General features: G+C 40.9%; 2 protein-coding genes across 3 annotated transcripts in view; one reads left to right on the plus strand and one right to left on the minus strand.

The window, feature by feature from the left end:
- The window catches only part of LOC127945881 (vasoactive intestinal polypeptide receptor), a 48,274-nt gene extending 42,484 nt beyond the window's left edge, over nucleotides 1–5,790 (plus strand). Inside the window, exon 13 of the mRNA XM_052541971.1 lies at nucleotides 3,824–5,790. Within this exon, the coding sequence (XP_052397931.1) occupies nucleotides 3,824–4,093 (270 nt within the window). The 3' untranslated portion in view covers nucleotides 4,094–5,790. The remainder of the gene's footprint in view (nucleotides 1–3,823) is intronic.
- Nucleotides 810–3,545, minus strand: LOC127945880 (titin-like). 2 transcript variants are annotated; one of them, XM_052541970.1, is made up of 2 exons: nucleotides 2,133–3,545; nucleotides 810–1,940 (listed from the first exon to the last, which is right to left on the minus strand). In XM_052541970.1, exons 1-2 carry the CDS (start codon nucleotides 3,118–3,120, stop codon nucleotides 913–915), a joined length of 2,016 nt encoding a protein of 671 aa, XP_052397930.1. In that variant the 5' UTR covers nucleotides 3,121–3,545; the 3' UTR covers nucleotides 810–912. The 2 variants fall into 2 exon arrangements, with proteins under 2 accessions (XP_052397930.1, XP_052397929.1); XM_052541969.1 differs by having other exon boundaries at nucleotides 810–1,964.
- Nucleotides 5,791–15,940: the final 10,150 nt, after the last annotated feature.

Consider the following 15,940-nt stretch of genomic DNA (forward strand, 5'->3'; position numbering starts at 1 on the left):
AAGTAAGAATAGTAGACTAAAGAATAATAGATGCAAGCTAAAATGAAAAAGATGCAAGCTAAAAAATATGGTTTCGATAGCAGCATACACACTTTTCAAAAATAAGTCCAAATATCAGTCAGTTTCAAGAACCTGTCCAAAGAGATTCCAGAACGATTACTGCACAGAAGAATGATATCGTTTGAATCACTTTTAAAGCATCTTTGCACTGTGACTGATCCACGGTAAAAACATTGGAAGCCAGAATCTGTCACGGTTGGGTTTGGGAAAACACAAAGAGAGGGTAGATCCAAATGCAGGTAAGGGTTTTTATTTAAACAGAGGGGTAACTACAAAAATAAACAGTCATGAGAGACAAACGTAACCAAAAGAGGGAACCGGATGAAACGGGGAACTCGGAAGAATGAGAAGGTAGAGGAAGTCTCGGGGGAACGAGAGCATGAGACACATAGGGTAAGGACTCCATGATGACAACAGAGAAAGACAGCTCTATATAGGGAAACTAATGACAGAGTATTGTCAACACCTGTGCGATTCTAATTGGAGTGCAATTACTGTGAAGACACAACCAGACTAGCGGAATTAAAGTGCCTATGGTGAAGTGCCTAAGGGGAAGTGAGCTCACTAGGGAACACCCAGGAAAACAAAGACTGGCAGCGTGACATTACCCCCTCCCTACGGAGCAGCTACCAGATGCTCCACCTAAACCCAGGAAAACCCCAACAGAAAAAGAGGCAGGAGGGAGGTGGAACGGCGGCGGACCAGGGGGAGGGACGGAGGGACAGAAGCAACCAGGAGGAATGGAAAGGTGTAACACAAAACAAGGAGTCCAGGAGGGAGGCGGACAGGTGGAGGCTCAGGGGGAGGGAAGGAGGGCCAGACTAAACTAAAAGGAACAGACAGAAACAGAACTCAAAAAACACAAAACATAAGTCCATGAAGGGCATGTTGAGGCGTCCACCAGGACGGAGCAGATGACCACCACATCTTTGTGGTCGAGGTCGGAGTCCACCAGGGCGGAGCGGAAGACCACCACGGCCTTGTGGTCAAAGTCAAAGCCCTCCAGGGCGGAGCGGAAGACCACCACGTCTTTGTGGTCGAGGCCGGAGTCCACCAGGGCGGAGCAGAAGACCACCACGTCCTCATGGTCACCGCCGGAGTCCCCCAGAGTGGAGCGGACGACCACCACGTCCTCGTGGTCACCGCCCGAGTCCCCCAGGGTGGAGCGGACGACCACCACGTCCTCGTGGTCACCGCCAGAGTCCCCCAGGGCGGAGTAGAAGACCACCACGGCCTTGTGGTCACCGCCTCGGGAACTGTATCAGGCACCGCCTCTGGAACAGCCTCGGACACCGCCTCGGGAACTGTATCGGGCACCGCCTCGGGAACAGCATCGGGCACCGCCTCGGGAACTGCATCGGGCACCGCCTCGGGAACTGCATCGGGCACCGCCTCGGGAACTGCATCGAGCACCGCCTCGGGAACTGCATCGAGCACCGCCTCGGGAACAACATCGAGCACCGCCTCGGGAACTGCATCGGGCACCGCCTCGGGAACAACATCGGGCACCGCCTCGGGAACAGCATCGGGCACCGCCTCGGGAACAGCATCGGGCACCGCCTCGGGAACAGCATCGGGCACCGCCTCGGGAACTGCATCGGGCACCGCCTCGGGAACAACATCGAGCACCGCCTCGGGAACTGCATCGAGCACCGCCTCGGGAACTGCATCGGGCACCGCCTCGGGAACAGCATCGGGCACCGCCTCGGGAACAGCATCGGGCACCGCCTCGGGAACAACATCGGGCACCGCCTCGGGAACAACATCGGGCACCGCCTCGGGAACAACATCGAGCACCGCCTCGGGAACTGCATCGGGCACCGCCTCGGGAACTGCATCGGGCACCGCCTCGGGAACTGCATCGGGCACCGCCTCGGGAACTGCATCGGGCACCGCCTCGGGAACTGCATCGGGCACCGCCTCGGGAACTGCATCGGGCACCGCCTCGGGAACTGCATCGGGCACCGCCTCGGGAACTGCATCGGGCACCGCCTCGGGAACTGCATCGGGCACCGCCTCGGGAACTGCATCGGGCACCGCCTCGGGAACTGCATCGGGCACCGCCTCGGGACCAGCATCGGGCACCGCCTCGGGACCAGCATCGGGCACCGCCTCGGGAACAGCATCGGGCACCGCCTCGGGAACAGCATCGGGCACCGCCTCGGGAACAGCATCGGGCACCGCCTCGGGAACAGCATCGGGCTCCGCCTCGGGAACAGCATCGGGAACTGCATCGGGCACCGCCTCGGGAACTGCATCAGGCACCGCCTCGGGAACAGCATCGGGCATTGCCTCGGCCTCTCGAACAGCATCGAGCACCTTCTCGGGAACAGCCTCGGCCTCGGAAACAGCATCGGGCACCGCCTCGGGAACTGCATCGGGCACCGCCTCGGAGACTGCATCGGGCACCGCCTCGGCCTCCGGAACATTAGCGGGCACCGCATCGGGAACGGCCTCGGCCACCGCCTCGGCCTCCGGAACAGCAGCGGGCACCGCATCGGGAACGGCCTCGTGGACGGCAGCCGCCCGCTCGGGAACGTTCTCCGGGTCCTGAGGAACAGTAGCTGCCTGTCTCCTCCTCCGCCCTCTACGATGGAGAGTCGGTGGCGTTGAGTCGGCCATCTTGTGCTGTGGTGCTGGGCTGGCAGCCATCTTGAGCTGTGGCGCTAGGCTGGCGGCCATCTTGGGCTGTGGGGCTGGGCTGGTGGCCATCTTGGGTTGTGGGGCTGAGCTGGCAGCCTTGTCTGGAAACTCTGGTGTGGTTGTTGCATTCCACTGAGCACGATGGTGCAGGTAATTGGTAAACCCCCAAAAGTCCAGGATCTCTAACCCCTTCATCTCCCATTGAGGTAAAGGATCATCCAGGCAATTATTAAACCAATCCTTTAGTGCTGCATCATTGTAACCTAACCCGACTGCCAAAGTCCAAAACAATTGCGCCAGGCCACCCACCTCCCTTCCCTCTTGATGAAGGGTGGTTAAGTTCCGGAATCTCCCCCTCCGTTCCTCCATGGTGGCTGGGGAACCGATTCGAAATCTCACACCGCTGGATCTAGGCATGATGGAGTCCTTCTGTCACGGTTGGGTTTGGGAAAACACAAAGAGAGGGTAGATCCAAATGCAGGTAAGGGTTTTTATTTAAACAGAGGGGTAACTACAAAAATAAACAGTCATGAGAGACAAACGTAACCAAAAGAGGGAACCGGATGAAACGGGGAACTCGGAAGAATGAGAAGGTAGAGGAAGTCTCGGGGGAACGAGAGCATGAGACACATAGGGTAAGGACTCCATGATGACAACAGAGAAAGACAGCTCTATATAGGGAAACTAATGACAGAGTATTGTCAACACCTGTGCGATTCTAATTGGAGTGCAATTACTGTGAAGACACAACCAGACTAGCGGAATTAAAGTGCCTATGGTGAAGTGCCTAAGGGGAAGTGAGCTCACTAGGGAACACCCAGGAAAACAAAGACTGGCAGCGTGACAGAATCCCAAAAACTGAAAAACTGAACACACAATTTACCAGTCACGAGAGATTTCACTTTAAAACTGGTGTGCTACAAGCAATGTGTACTTCAAGTTTTGCAGAAATACAGCCAGATTGAAACAGTTGCAAGCTATTTTTCTACTTCTGTAATGTTCCTTATTTACAGAGTAATGTAACGTAATGTAACTTGTAGAGTTTTTGTCCAAAACTGTAAAGTATGAATACATTTTATCCACCATCATTTGATTATATTGGAACTTGTCTGTCTCTCAGGTCCAAGCTGAGATCAAGAGGAAATGGAGGCGATGGCATCTTGAAAGGTTTCTTGGTCCTGACACCAAATACCAACACCCATCTATGGGCAGCAATGGTAACAACTTCAGCACGCAGATCTCCATGCTGACTCGCTGCAGCCCCAAGACTCGCCGTGCGTCCACATGTCAAGATGAGACATCCATCACAGTCTTAGGATCTACAACTATGGGTTATGGTCACCAGAATGAGACTGTGAAAGGACATGAAGACGTTCGGGAAGTGTCCTAATGAAATTCAGTGAATTTCAGACTGTATTATAATTTTTGGAGCTTACATTTGCTGAACATAGCACAATTTGATGCCATAGGAGTCTTTAATGAGGTTCTTGTATGAAAAACCCAATATTGGACAGGCAATGATCATCGTCTGCAACATATTAGAGATGTAAATAAGGCGAAAGTGATCTTCTGGAGAGCGGCGAGATTGCAGTTTTGCCATCACTTTGAGACTCAGATCTTCAGAGACACTGAAGCAACAGCAACATCAAGAATGACTGATGATACTCTGTAGGAAAAAGAGGTTAGGGATTCTTTACCTGGACTGCACTTATATATTTGGCTTATGAGGCAAGTTAAAAAAACAAAAAAAGAAACAAAAAGGCAACCAAAAGTGGATTGTTGAATATCCAATACATGGAGATATACTGTAGAGACCAAATGTGATGTGTCTTCAAAACATGTTGTTCATATATTTTTTTAATGATGTTTTGAGATCTGTGTGTGTGTGTGTATGTGTGTGTTTAGGCACATTTGGAAGCCGAATGCCCTTCTCTGCACTATCATTCCAGATCAGTCATCCCAGCGGTGTCAACATTCATTTTGCATGCTTGTTTGAGTGTCATTGTGCCATGTATCACCATGACTTGACGGTTTTATGGTCTAATGTCAAATCCTTTTGTGCAAAGAACAAACTATAAATTGTGAGATGAATGATGACAAGGATGGCGCTGTTGGAGTTTGATAGAACTGTCATAGGCTTTGACAATGCTTATTATTAACCTTAAGGAATAATACACTTCGTCCAGTTTATTCTTAACAATGGAATTAGTATTTATGTGCATTGTAAGTCTTTGCAGTCATCCTGTAAACTTCCATTTCCTTTGCACTGTGACACAACATTTTCTTTTTACGTTCTTTGGTTTCAGTGGTAACTTGCAGTGCTTGTTCAACCAGAAGGGTTTTTGTGTTTATGTACAAGCTAAAGGGAAATGAAAAAGCAGGCCGCCCTGTCATACCAATGTTCTTGTCTCACAGTTTTTCTCATCGAGATGGACTTGCAGCCAGATCACGGCCTGTGAAGTCCCGGAAAGCGACTCGAACTGGGTCAGCGCCACATAAAGATAGTTCTGGATTGTGGTGTCTGTTTCCAGTGGAGTGTAAAAAAACCATGTACAGTCACATCTGATAGAATATATAAAGGGAATTTATAACCAAATAGGACTTCTTGCAAAGGTTATAGTAATATATTTAATGAAAAGAATTTAAAGACCAATATTGTCCGATGACATATTTTTTACTTTAAATGTGTGATTAGCCATATTACCTCTAATCTACCACAATAAAGAATGTATATCCTTATAAAAATGTTAAATAAAATGTTTTAATTTTCAATATATGAAAGAACAAATATCACTTTGAGCTAGCAAGCGGTGTACCTGGTGAACTTTATATAAATGCATATAGGAAAAGGTGCCTATTTTAATAATTTGCACTGTATAGGCTGTGTCTGGTTTCGGAATAATGTGTAGATATGCTGTTTATTGAATATTAATTAAGGTGAAGTGTAATATGTAAGTGCAGAGCAGAAAAACTGGATGTCGTGTATATTAACTGTGTATCTGTGCTGTGAAAGTGAGTAATCTTTGTCCATATACCGCATGCAACACATATGGTGCATTTCAAGTAATAAATTCACAAAAAGCATGACCCAAATTCTTTACAGTCATGTGTACACGTGAATATTTTTGTATCCACATTTAATAAGCTTGATACATGCTATATGTATTTTTGTACCATTGGAACCATTTTACACTGTTGTTGAAATGTTTCATTTTAAATAAACAACTTGAGCTGTATATTTACATTGCTCAGAAATTACACACTTGAATACTAATAACAGAAGAACTGCTGGTCCATTGGGTTACAACAGACACTCTCATATAAAATCCTTTCTATTTTCCATCTGCCTTCAAGAAAACCAAGAAAAAGCCCTGTGTCACAGTCCTTTCCCCCCAGAGAGATTCAGCTAAATAAATTATTAGCTGTGTAAATTTCACTCTACTAAAATACACAGCCTCCTCTCTGAGCCTGTCAAATCCCAGACATCCTTTGAAGAAGCGTTCTGCCTTTGCCTTCTGGTAAGCACTAAATGAAATTAAGGGCATAGAAGCAAATGCTAACACCAAAACACATTTTTCTACTTTTAGAGGCTTTTGTTTAGTTGTCTGGATAATTGCGGCAATCCATTGTGCCAACTCAATGTCCATCCTGCAAGGAACTGGACTTTTTCCTTATCTAAGGTTTTTTATTTTTATTATTGACCTTGCCATTCAGCAAAACATGAGGAATCAACCAATATAAACAAGTTAATGTGGATTATGGCATGCCCTTTAAAATTCTTTAAACTTAAAAACATCAAATCTGGAGACCACAGGTCTGGAAAAACAATGCTAAAAGCAAAAAAAAAAAAAGAGAGAAGACAATTCCAATATATTTTGTTATTAATGTCAAAGGCAGAGCACTGCCACTCTCCAACTAATATTTGTCACAAATTCATGTTACTCGGTAGTAAAATACACAAAGCTTATTTTTTGGGTAAACATTTTAGGTGGACCGCAGGGGGGGGAAAATATTCATAAAAAATGTATAACTTGTTTTAAATTGTTTTTTGCATTCACTGAAATGAGCTATCATCATACATTTCAGTTCCTTAACACGTCATTTGATATATATATATATATATATATATATATATATATATATAGTCATTCGTCTAATATCTCTTTTACAAGCCACTCTCAAAGGCCTGTTTCAGTTTAGGCATAAATGCAGTGACAACATCTCACAGATAATGTTACAGTCTCTCTAATTATTTAGATTTAAAGGAATCATTCACTCCTAAATTAAAATGTACTCACCCTTTGGCCATACAAGAGTTTGTCTTTCCATCTGAACAGATTTAGAGAAATTTGGCAATACATCACTTGATCACCAGTGGATCCTCTGCAGTGAATGGGTGCCATCAGTATGAGTCCAAACAGCTGACAAAAACATCACAAGTAATCCACACGACTCCAGTCAACCCAATTAATGTCTTGTGTTGTATGTACATAAACTTATCTAGGATGATAAGTACATTTTCTGCAAAAAAAAAAAAAAAAAAAAAAAAATTCTATGTTGTTGATGTTCCTTGAATATATATTTTACTCATTCATTTAGAATTGTAATAAATCACTCTCAGACCTGGCACCTACTTCACTGAATTTGTGCGTGTATTTTAATTTCTAATGTGTTTTTCTTTTCTACCACAGCGGTCAAGTCCTCTTATCTGTGTTTCTGTTTTGAATGGTTCACCGCTTCAGTCAGGGATCATCCATCTACTGAGGTCTGATTGTACTGATAACAAAACACATGAAAAATAAAGCTGTCAGAATGCTCAAGATAAAGAAAATAAATTGAATCTGTCCCAGCCTCCCTTCACCCATACAATGTAAGTTTCTCAGAAATAAACCTTGAAAAGTGGTAAACTTTAATTTTGCTATTTCTGCCTGATCTAACCATTAAATGAAGTGTATAGCGTTAGTTCAGACAGGTCACGTGAGTCAAGGATGCATCAACTGACTCTCAGCTGATCCACATCTACCTATAGGAACATGACGCCTATCATGACATTCCTACAGTAATGCTATTCAGTATTATTCAGCAGCTTTATCGCTTGCTCGGGAGCAAATTACCCTCCTCCATCCCCAACCCCTCCTTTCACCACAGTCAGCATCTTTTCCTATCTTTCTGATATTTGAATAAGAACCATTCCACCAAACAAACTGTATGCTAAGTGTCAATTATTCTGATGATAGTTGTCCTGACAGAAATTTTGTTTTGTTGATCCGAAGGATTCAGCGATTTATTGCAGCTTTGTTTTACACGATCAATGGAACATATGCAAATAAGCTAATGAATAATGCCAGTGACATATACCTTATTCTATGACAACGAGCCCAGCCTAAATTGAAAATGTGTTAACAGAAGTGTTTTATAATAAAGCAGAAAGTATTTTGTCGTTCTTTTGGATGCTCTTTTTTGCTGCTTTCCACATCAGGGCTGTTAACAGGTGCCTAGCTGCAAGCTACATTTCAATATTCATGCCCGTTGTTAAATATTCATGAGCCAAAGTACCCATGGAGGTTCAGCACAACCACTGTTCAACAAGTTTCAAAGCTTTGAGCTGGACCAAACCTACTTTAAGAATGCCAAATCTGTGCCATTGTATTGTTGGCTTGGCTTGACCTGATATTGTAAGAAATGGCCCCAATTGGGTGCCCTCCGTGTGAAATCAAAGAAGTATTACATTGTGTTCAGTGGCTTCCATGGAGTAAAAGCATGGCATAGTATAAGAAAAAAATGTGTGATTCCAGCAGAAACAGGAGATGATCTGGTAATTAGCTTGAGCCTGTGAGTTCACCCTCACAGATGTGATTGGGAACCGTGACTGGAGCTCGAGCTGTCAGACAGTATCCAATCAGAGAAAGCCTGACTTGCCTCAGGCTCCGTGGTGTTGATAAGATGCATTTGAGTCCCACACACACCTGAAACTGCACTTTTCGTTCATCTCGGCATGCACATCGGGTTGTTAAACTTTTAAAAAGAAATCAAGAGGCTGTGTGTTTTTTTCCATTTTGCATTCTGTGTGACTGTACAGTATAGCTTGCAGGTTCTAAGTCCTGTAATATTCTCCTCATATGTTCGAGTCTGCTTATATTTAACATGTCAACATGGGCTATATTATTTGTCCTGGTTGTAAATTGTGTGCTGGACAGATTATAAGCTTCAAAGTCTTCTTTCATAGCCAAGAAACATTGCACAGTGTAGGAATTTGTATATTATGAGTCAAGAAAATGTTATTCTGGCACTGTCCCTCAGACATTCATTCACACAAAGGCTTTTTGGGATTTCACATCAATGTTTTGCTATTCAAAGCCAAGGTTGTGGTTCCAATCCACACACACTTGAAAGTGAAATTTAATTGAAGAGAATTCATGGTGTGGGTGAATAGAAAGATGAGTCATACAGATATGCATGTTTGCCCTGGACATATTTTCCAGTTCAAAATGAATTTACTATATGTGGTTGACTGAATGAAACTCTCTATTCATAACTTGGTAAATAGGTATTTGTTCATGTTGGCAGATGGGTAAATGTCATTGTAATTGTGTGTGAGGCTTTGATTGTCATTTTCAGATGCTTGCCAGCTCTTCCCTAGGTGTCCAACACATAAACCCACGTATAACAATGCATGCAATTATCCTCACTACTATTGATTTTGGTACCAAAATTAATTTTTAAGCTTTTCTTAGTGAAGCCAGATTGGATGGCTGTGGTACCATGAGATTTTCTGCACTAATGACTAATTATGTAGAAAATCATGCCGTTCTAAACAATCAACATTTAGTATATTCTATACTTTCATAAGCTTTCAAACTAAGGGCTCGGGAGGGTGCAATACCACTGTGAGAATAATTTTAATACTTTTACTTATGGCAGCCCGGTGCAACATCTAAAAATGCTTTGAACACAAACTGAGCCAATTTAGATCTGATTCAAGCCAAATCAAATCCAAATGCGACTCGTTTTCAGATTAACAGAATCAAGTGCCAGATGTATGAAATAATTCATGTTTTCCCAACAGTTTTCCCCCACTTTAAGGGGGGCTTGACCTTTCTTCCAAAAGTCCGAAGGAGAGAAGACATGCTCTCAGTGGGGTGGACTCACCCTGTGGCAACTCGCACAAGTTTTAATGGGTTTATGTGTTTGATTTTTCCAGAGGTGGAGGATTTCACACATGAATGGAGCAGACCTCTAACATCAAACAGACTGTGCTTATCGACTGTTGACTTTCTTACCATGCTCTGAGGGAGACTAGGAAGCAAAATATATAGGTTTATTCGCAACACTTTCTGAATTAGGAGTAAAACGTGGCTGTTCAGTACTATGAGCCTGGCTATATGCAAATGTAAATGGTACTATCACTAAGAAATGAACAGCAAGAAATCGCCCATGATTAAACTGAAGATTCAGATTAAACTGAAGATTCATCAATCTAATAATAGCCAATAACTTTTTCAATAACTTTAAATTGAACTCAAATGGATACCTGTACAATTTTCCATCTGGTTTCCGACCGCATCACAGCACAGAGACAGCACTCATTAAGATAATAAATGATATTTGCTTAAATTCTGGCAAAATATTGATGCTGGTATTGCTAGATCTCAGTGCTGCATTTGACACTGTCAATCATAACATACTACTAGAGAGACTGGAAAACTGGGTCGGACTTTCTGGAATGGTACTCAAATGGTTCAGGTCATACTTAGAAGGGAGAGGTTATTATGTGAGTCTAGGAGAGCATAAGTCTAAGTGGACGTCCATGACATGTGGAGTCCCACAAGGCTCAATTCTTGCACCGCTCTTGTTAAGCCTGTATATGCTCCCACTAAGTCAAATAATGAGAAAGAACCAAATTGCCTATCACAGCTATGCTGATGATATCCTGATTTGCCTAGCCTTATCTCCAAATGACTAAAGCCCCATTGACTCCCTCTGCCAATGTATTGATGAAATTAATAGTTGGATGTGCCATAACTTTCTTCAGTTAAACAAGGAAAAAACTGAAGTCATTGCATTTGGAAACAAAGATGAAGTTTGAAAGACTTTGAAACAAAGGTGAATGCATACCTTGACTCTAGGGGTCAAACAACTAAAAATCAAGTCAGGAATCTTGGTGTGATTCTGGAGAAAGACCTTAGTTTCAGTAGTCATGTCAAAGCAGTAACTAAATCAGCATACTATCATTTAAAAAACATTGCAAGAATTAGATGTTTTGTTTCCAGCCAAGACGTAGAGAAACTTGTTCATGCCTTTATCAGAGCCCCTTTCACACTGCCATTCCAGCAAATACAGGGGTATGTGTTCCTGCAATTGTTCCCTGGTCGCTAGATTTTGCACTTTCACACTGCCAGTGATGACCCGGGATATGTGCGTGCTTTCACACACAACCCTTGAAGATCCCGTAACGACACGTGAAATCAGCACGTGACGTGTAATGTACGAGTCGACAACGCTAGGCACGTTATACTTTCACTGAAGCAAGCAAACAATCTCGGCATCAGCGTGGAAAGTGAGGAACTAACTGATCTCTGCTTCATTACAGTTTGCACATATGTTTTCGTCGCGAACGTTGACCTTCCTTCAAAACAGTCGGTAAAAGAGTCGCGCGATAACGCGCATCATCACTTCGATACGGAATTAGATCTGGCTTTTGTTCACACAGCGCTCGTCCCAGGTCGAACCCCGCAATGCTACTAGGTCCCCGACCCGGGTTCAATTCGGTAATCAATCCTGGGATGTGGTTGCTTTCACACAGAAGGCGATCCGGCAATGTTCCGGAAACATTGCGGGTCCGACGTGCAGTGTGAAAGGGGCTCAGCAGGGTGGACTATTGTAATGGTCTCCTCACCGGCCTTCACAAGAAGACCATTAAACAGCTGCAGCTCATCCAGAACGAAGCTCATCAGATGTGCTAAAACACTAGTCACATTTAAATCTAGACTCAAAACTCACCTGTTTAGCTGTGCATTTATTGAATGAGCACTATGCGATGTCCAAACTGATTGCACTGTATTTTACATATTCACTGAATTTTGTCAAATCATTTTATATTTTCAAAGTTTTAAAATTGCTTGTTTTATTTTTTTTTATTATTTTTCTTCATGATTTTTACTTTCTTTTATGTAAAGCACTTTGAATTACCATTGTGTATGAAATGTGCTATATAAATAAACTTGCCTTGCCTTACCTTGCCTAAATGCCTAAAAAAACAATCTTCTCTGTTTAAAGGTTTGCTTTTAAATGTTCATTACAGATTTAGGAGGTATAGCACTACAAAGCAAAGCTCTCTCAACAAGTCTTACCTGTTCATTTGTATTTATTTCTTTAATTAAGAGTTTAATACCATTGCGGCACTAATAGGAATGTCGCAATGAAATCGAATTAGTATAAGACTGAGATTTTAAGTAAAATGTGATCCTTTCAACCTGTATACTGCTTTCAAATGTGAGGTGAAGTACAATTTGACAAAATTGCATTTTTGACTGTCATTTCTTAAAAGATGTGAGAGTCTTAGTATTAGACAAAATATATTAAGCCATGTCCCTCCATGTAGTGTTTATTTGTAGCTAAAATCTAGACTTATTATTAAATGGTAATGGGGTAAATATAGTCATTCAATAGTCATTCATAGCTTCTAATATTAAAATTATATTATCATTTTAATATATTATATTCCTAGTATTATCTATATTTTAATATGCATTTCCCAAAAGCCTTATACATTCTTATCTGAGGAGGATTAAGGCTTCTATAATATTCACCAGATAAATTAGTTAGTAGTGTCTACAAATTAGTCTTTAAAGCTTTTATCTGTGGGTGTATGACTTATATTTAAGAAACTCATTTAGTGTCCAAAAAAAAAAAAAAAAGTTGATCATAAAATAGAAGAGTTAGTGATTGATTTTTCATCTCTGAAAATGAAACCACCATAATGTATGCTGTAAAATCAGGATTTCTAAGGATATGGAATTTTTTGAATGAATTTCAAATTATAAGACTCATTTACAAAGATGTCAATGCCAAATAGATTGAGGACCTGCGTCACTTTTGCATTTTTTTTAGCTTAGAAAGCAAGAACGTTTGACCTTTTTAGGATCACAATTTTCTTATTTGAATAGTGACCTAGAAAAACCTAGAAAGAATGCAGATTATTCATTTTTTATCTCTTTGTTTTACATTTCAACATCCAATTTTGAAAGCCTCTACATTTACATTTAGGCTACATTTAACTTATCAAAATACAGTAAAAATGGTAATATTGTGAAACATTATTACAATTAAAATAACTCATCTATTTTAATATGCAATTTTTTCTGTGATGCAAAGCTAACCTTTCAGCAACCATTACTCTCTTAAGTGTCACACATATCTAATATGCTGATTTGAGAAACATTTCTTATTATTATCAATGTTGAATACAGTGCTGCTTCATATTCTTGTAAAAAAAAAAAGTATTACTTTTTTTCAGGAAATTCTTCAGGATAATCTCAGATGTTCAGTATGGTCTGAGACTATATATGGTTGGGGGGGGAAAGCCAGTTAAAACTGATTGAAACAGGGTCTTTCGGGGTCAAAGCAACCTCTAGAGCAAATACAATGTCCCTGATGAATTTTATTGGTAATATGAGGTATAAAATATTTATGGTATGTTAGGGTCACACTGTTGTTTGTAGAGCATTATTTTCAAAAAACACACTTAAAAAAAACAAATAAATAAATAAGAATTATTAAAACTGTCATCCCCCTCATTTTGTTCAAACCTGAATGCCTTTCTTATCATCTAAATGACATGTTTGGCAGAATTAGCATAAACATTTGCTTTAATTTTATAGACAAAAAGATACAATGAAATGAATAGTCACTGAAAAATCTTTTGTACAATAATCAACACAAAAACAGGTCTGGTCATTTTCAGCTTTGTTAAAAGTCTGCCCACACGTAATATATATGCAAAAACACATATAATAACAGCTTACTGGATTACATGGTTTTGTTTAATCAGATATTCATAATGCTGCCAAGGATCTGCCTCAATTAACAGTGTTTCAATCGCATATGTGAAACGGAGCAAATGGTCTCTGGAGTGTCTCATTTTCACTGAGAGTACAGTGATTTATCAGGACAAAGATGATCATTAAAAAAAGAAAGAAAAAAAGGAGGTGGTACAGTACCAGACACGGTTCCTGTGGCTCCAATCTGAATCATGAGGACTGTGTAACTAAAATGGACATACTAAGCATTATTGGAAAGTGATTATTAGAAGCATATTTGGTTATGAACCTGCTCAATTCAACAATAGTCCAGAGTCCAACTCAGATTTTCACAAATGCATTATACAGGAACATTATTTAATATATGAAAAATCCATTTCCTTTTTGTAAATTGGTGCATATGTGCCTGAATTGAACTTTGTTCAAGAGTTTGATTGTAATGCATATGCTTTGTATCACAGGGGGAATTACATAAAAAAAGGTCACAAACACTATCCTCAAATTCAGAATTTAATATATACATACTGGCTTCAATTTGGACCACTTAATAAATAGACTGCTATTGTTATGCAAGTATGAGGGTTAGATTTTTTAGTGTACAGGTCATTTCAAGAGTGATAAACAAAGTGATAGAAAATATTGATTTTAATGCATTTTAAATGTTTAAAAATGTGGAAACCACTCATTGCATCACACCATCTCCTAAATGCAATATTATTTGTAAAATAGGGACTTTATGGAGAGCGTGTATACATGTTTAAGTTTAACCGTTTATTTTTCATTAATTAAGGGAAATTTACAAGTGTCTCAGCCCTCAAGGGACTATTTGGCCAACAAGCTTATTCCTGCTTGAAAAGAAAAATGTTATTGATAGTGTAAAAAACATCAATTTTGAAACACATGCTGATTGATGGACTAGCATTACTCAACATTACTTACTACCTTCCAGCAACGCTAAATTCAGTGAAGGTAAAAAAGTCAAAAACATGGTTCATTTAAAGCTGCAGTAGGTAACTTTTGTAAAAATATATTTTTTTACATATTTGTTAAACCTGTCATTAAAAATTTATATAATAAGCGAGTACACCATGAATCCATTTTCCAAACCTTGTTTTTAGCTTGTCCTGAATCACTAGGGTGCACCTATAATAAGTGTTTATATTCAGACTATTTTAGATTCCTTCGGGGATACCGCAGCGGAGTAACCCAGTACCTTTGTGATTCTTCATAGACATAAACAGAGAGAAGTAGCTCCGGCTACGATGTTCTTCCGCAAGATGCAAGCAGTTCTGTTTATTAACCGCTAGAGCGTAAAAAATTACCTACCACTGCTTTAAATGAAACCAGAAGCCGAACCAGAAAATTTCTAAAAATACCCCACCCTACTTATGAAGATCTGTACACTGTAATATATGTTGCATTTTGACATTGCCAACCTTTAAATTAAGTTGACAGTAAGTAATAAACAGTATTGAGCATTGAGTAGTTGTGTATTGTGCATTTTTCCTTACAACTATTTCTTAATAATTGTTTAATGATTTTAATGGAACCGGAATCAAACCGGAACCGTTAGGTGGAACCGGAACCGGAATCGGAAACGGAAAATTTCTAACGATTCCCAACCCTATGTATAACATAGTCAAAGTTCTTCTAACAAAGCTGTTTTTTCATATTGAATGAACTGCTGTAGTATGGGTGAAGCACAAAGCAATTTATAGAGCAATGCAAGCAAGAAAATCTGAGATAAATTCTGAGACCTGCCACTAGAGGGCGCACTACCAAAACAATAACAATCGCGTGGTTTGATGACGCTAAGAAGGAGCGTGGAATGATGGGATTTGTTGTCTTCTACCCAACCGCTGACGGTCATCAATCAGATGGAAAGATAAATCATGGATTTAATGCAAGTTCAACAATTTGCGCGAGTAGATTACATACAAAGTCAATGCAAAGACGCGATCAGACTATGGTTCAGACGTGTTCTCGCACGGGTCTAGAAATGTGATACCCCGCATTTTGCATGTATGCCCCATAACACTAATCTTTTTGATCGTTATAATAGCATACGTTTTCTGTAAAGATACGAATCAAAAGAACTCACCTGTCGAGTAAAACACAAGTGAGATCTGCATCTCTTTCTAGTTGAAGTTTGTCGCAAAGCTACTTCCGCATTTGTCCACGACACTGTTGTCATGTGG

The sequence above is a fragment of the Carassius gibelio genome, chromosome A24, assembly GCF_023724105.1.
Source record: "Carassius gibelio isolate Cgi1373 ecotype wild population from Czech Republic chromosome A24, carGib1.2-hapl.c, whole genome shotgun sequence".
Classification (NCBI taxonomy): domain Eukaryota; kingdom Metazoa; phylum Chordata; class Actinopteri; order Cypriniformes; family Cyprinidae; genus Carassius; species Carassius gibelio.

Coding starts and splice junctions, on each gene's coding strand:
- LOC127945880 (XM_052541969.1), bottom strand. CDS start 3,120: ATGCCTAGATCCAGCGGTGTGAGATTTCGAATCGGTTCCCCAGCCACC. Junction 1,965..2,132: donor CGAGGCGGTGCCCGATGCTG/GTCCCGAGGCGG, acceptor TGCCCGATGCAG/TTCCCGAGGCGGTGCCCGAT.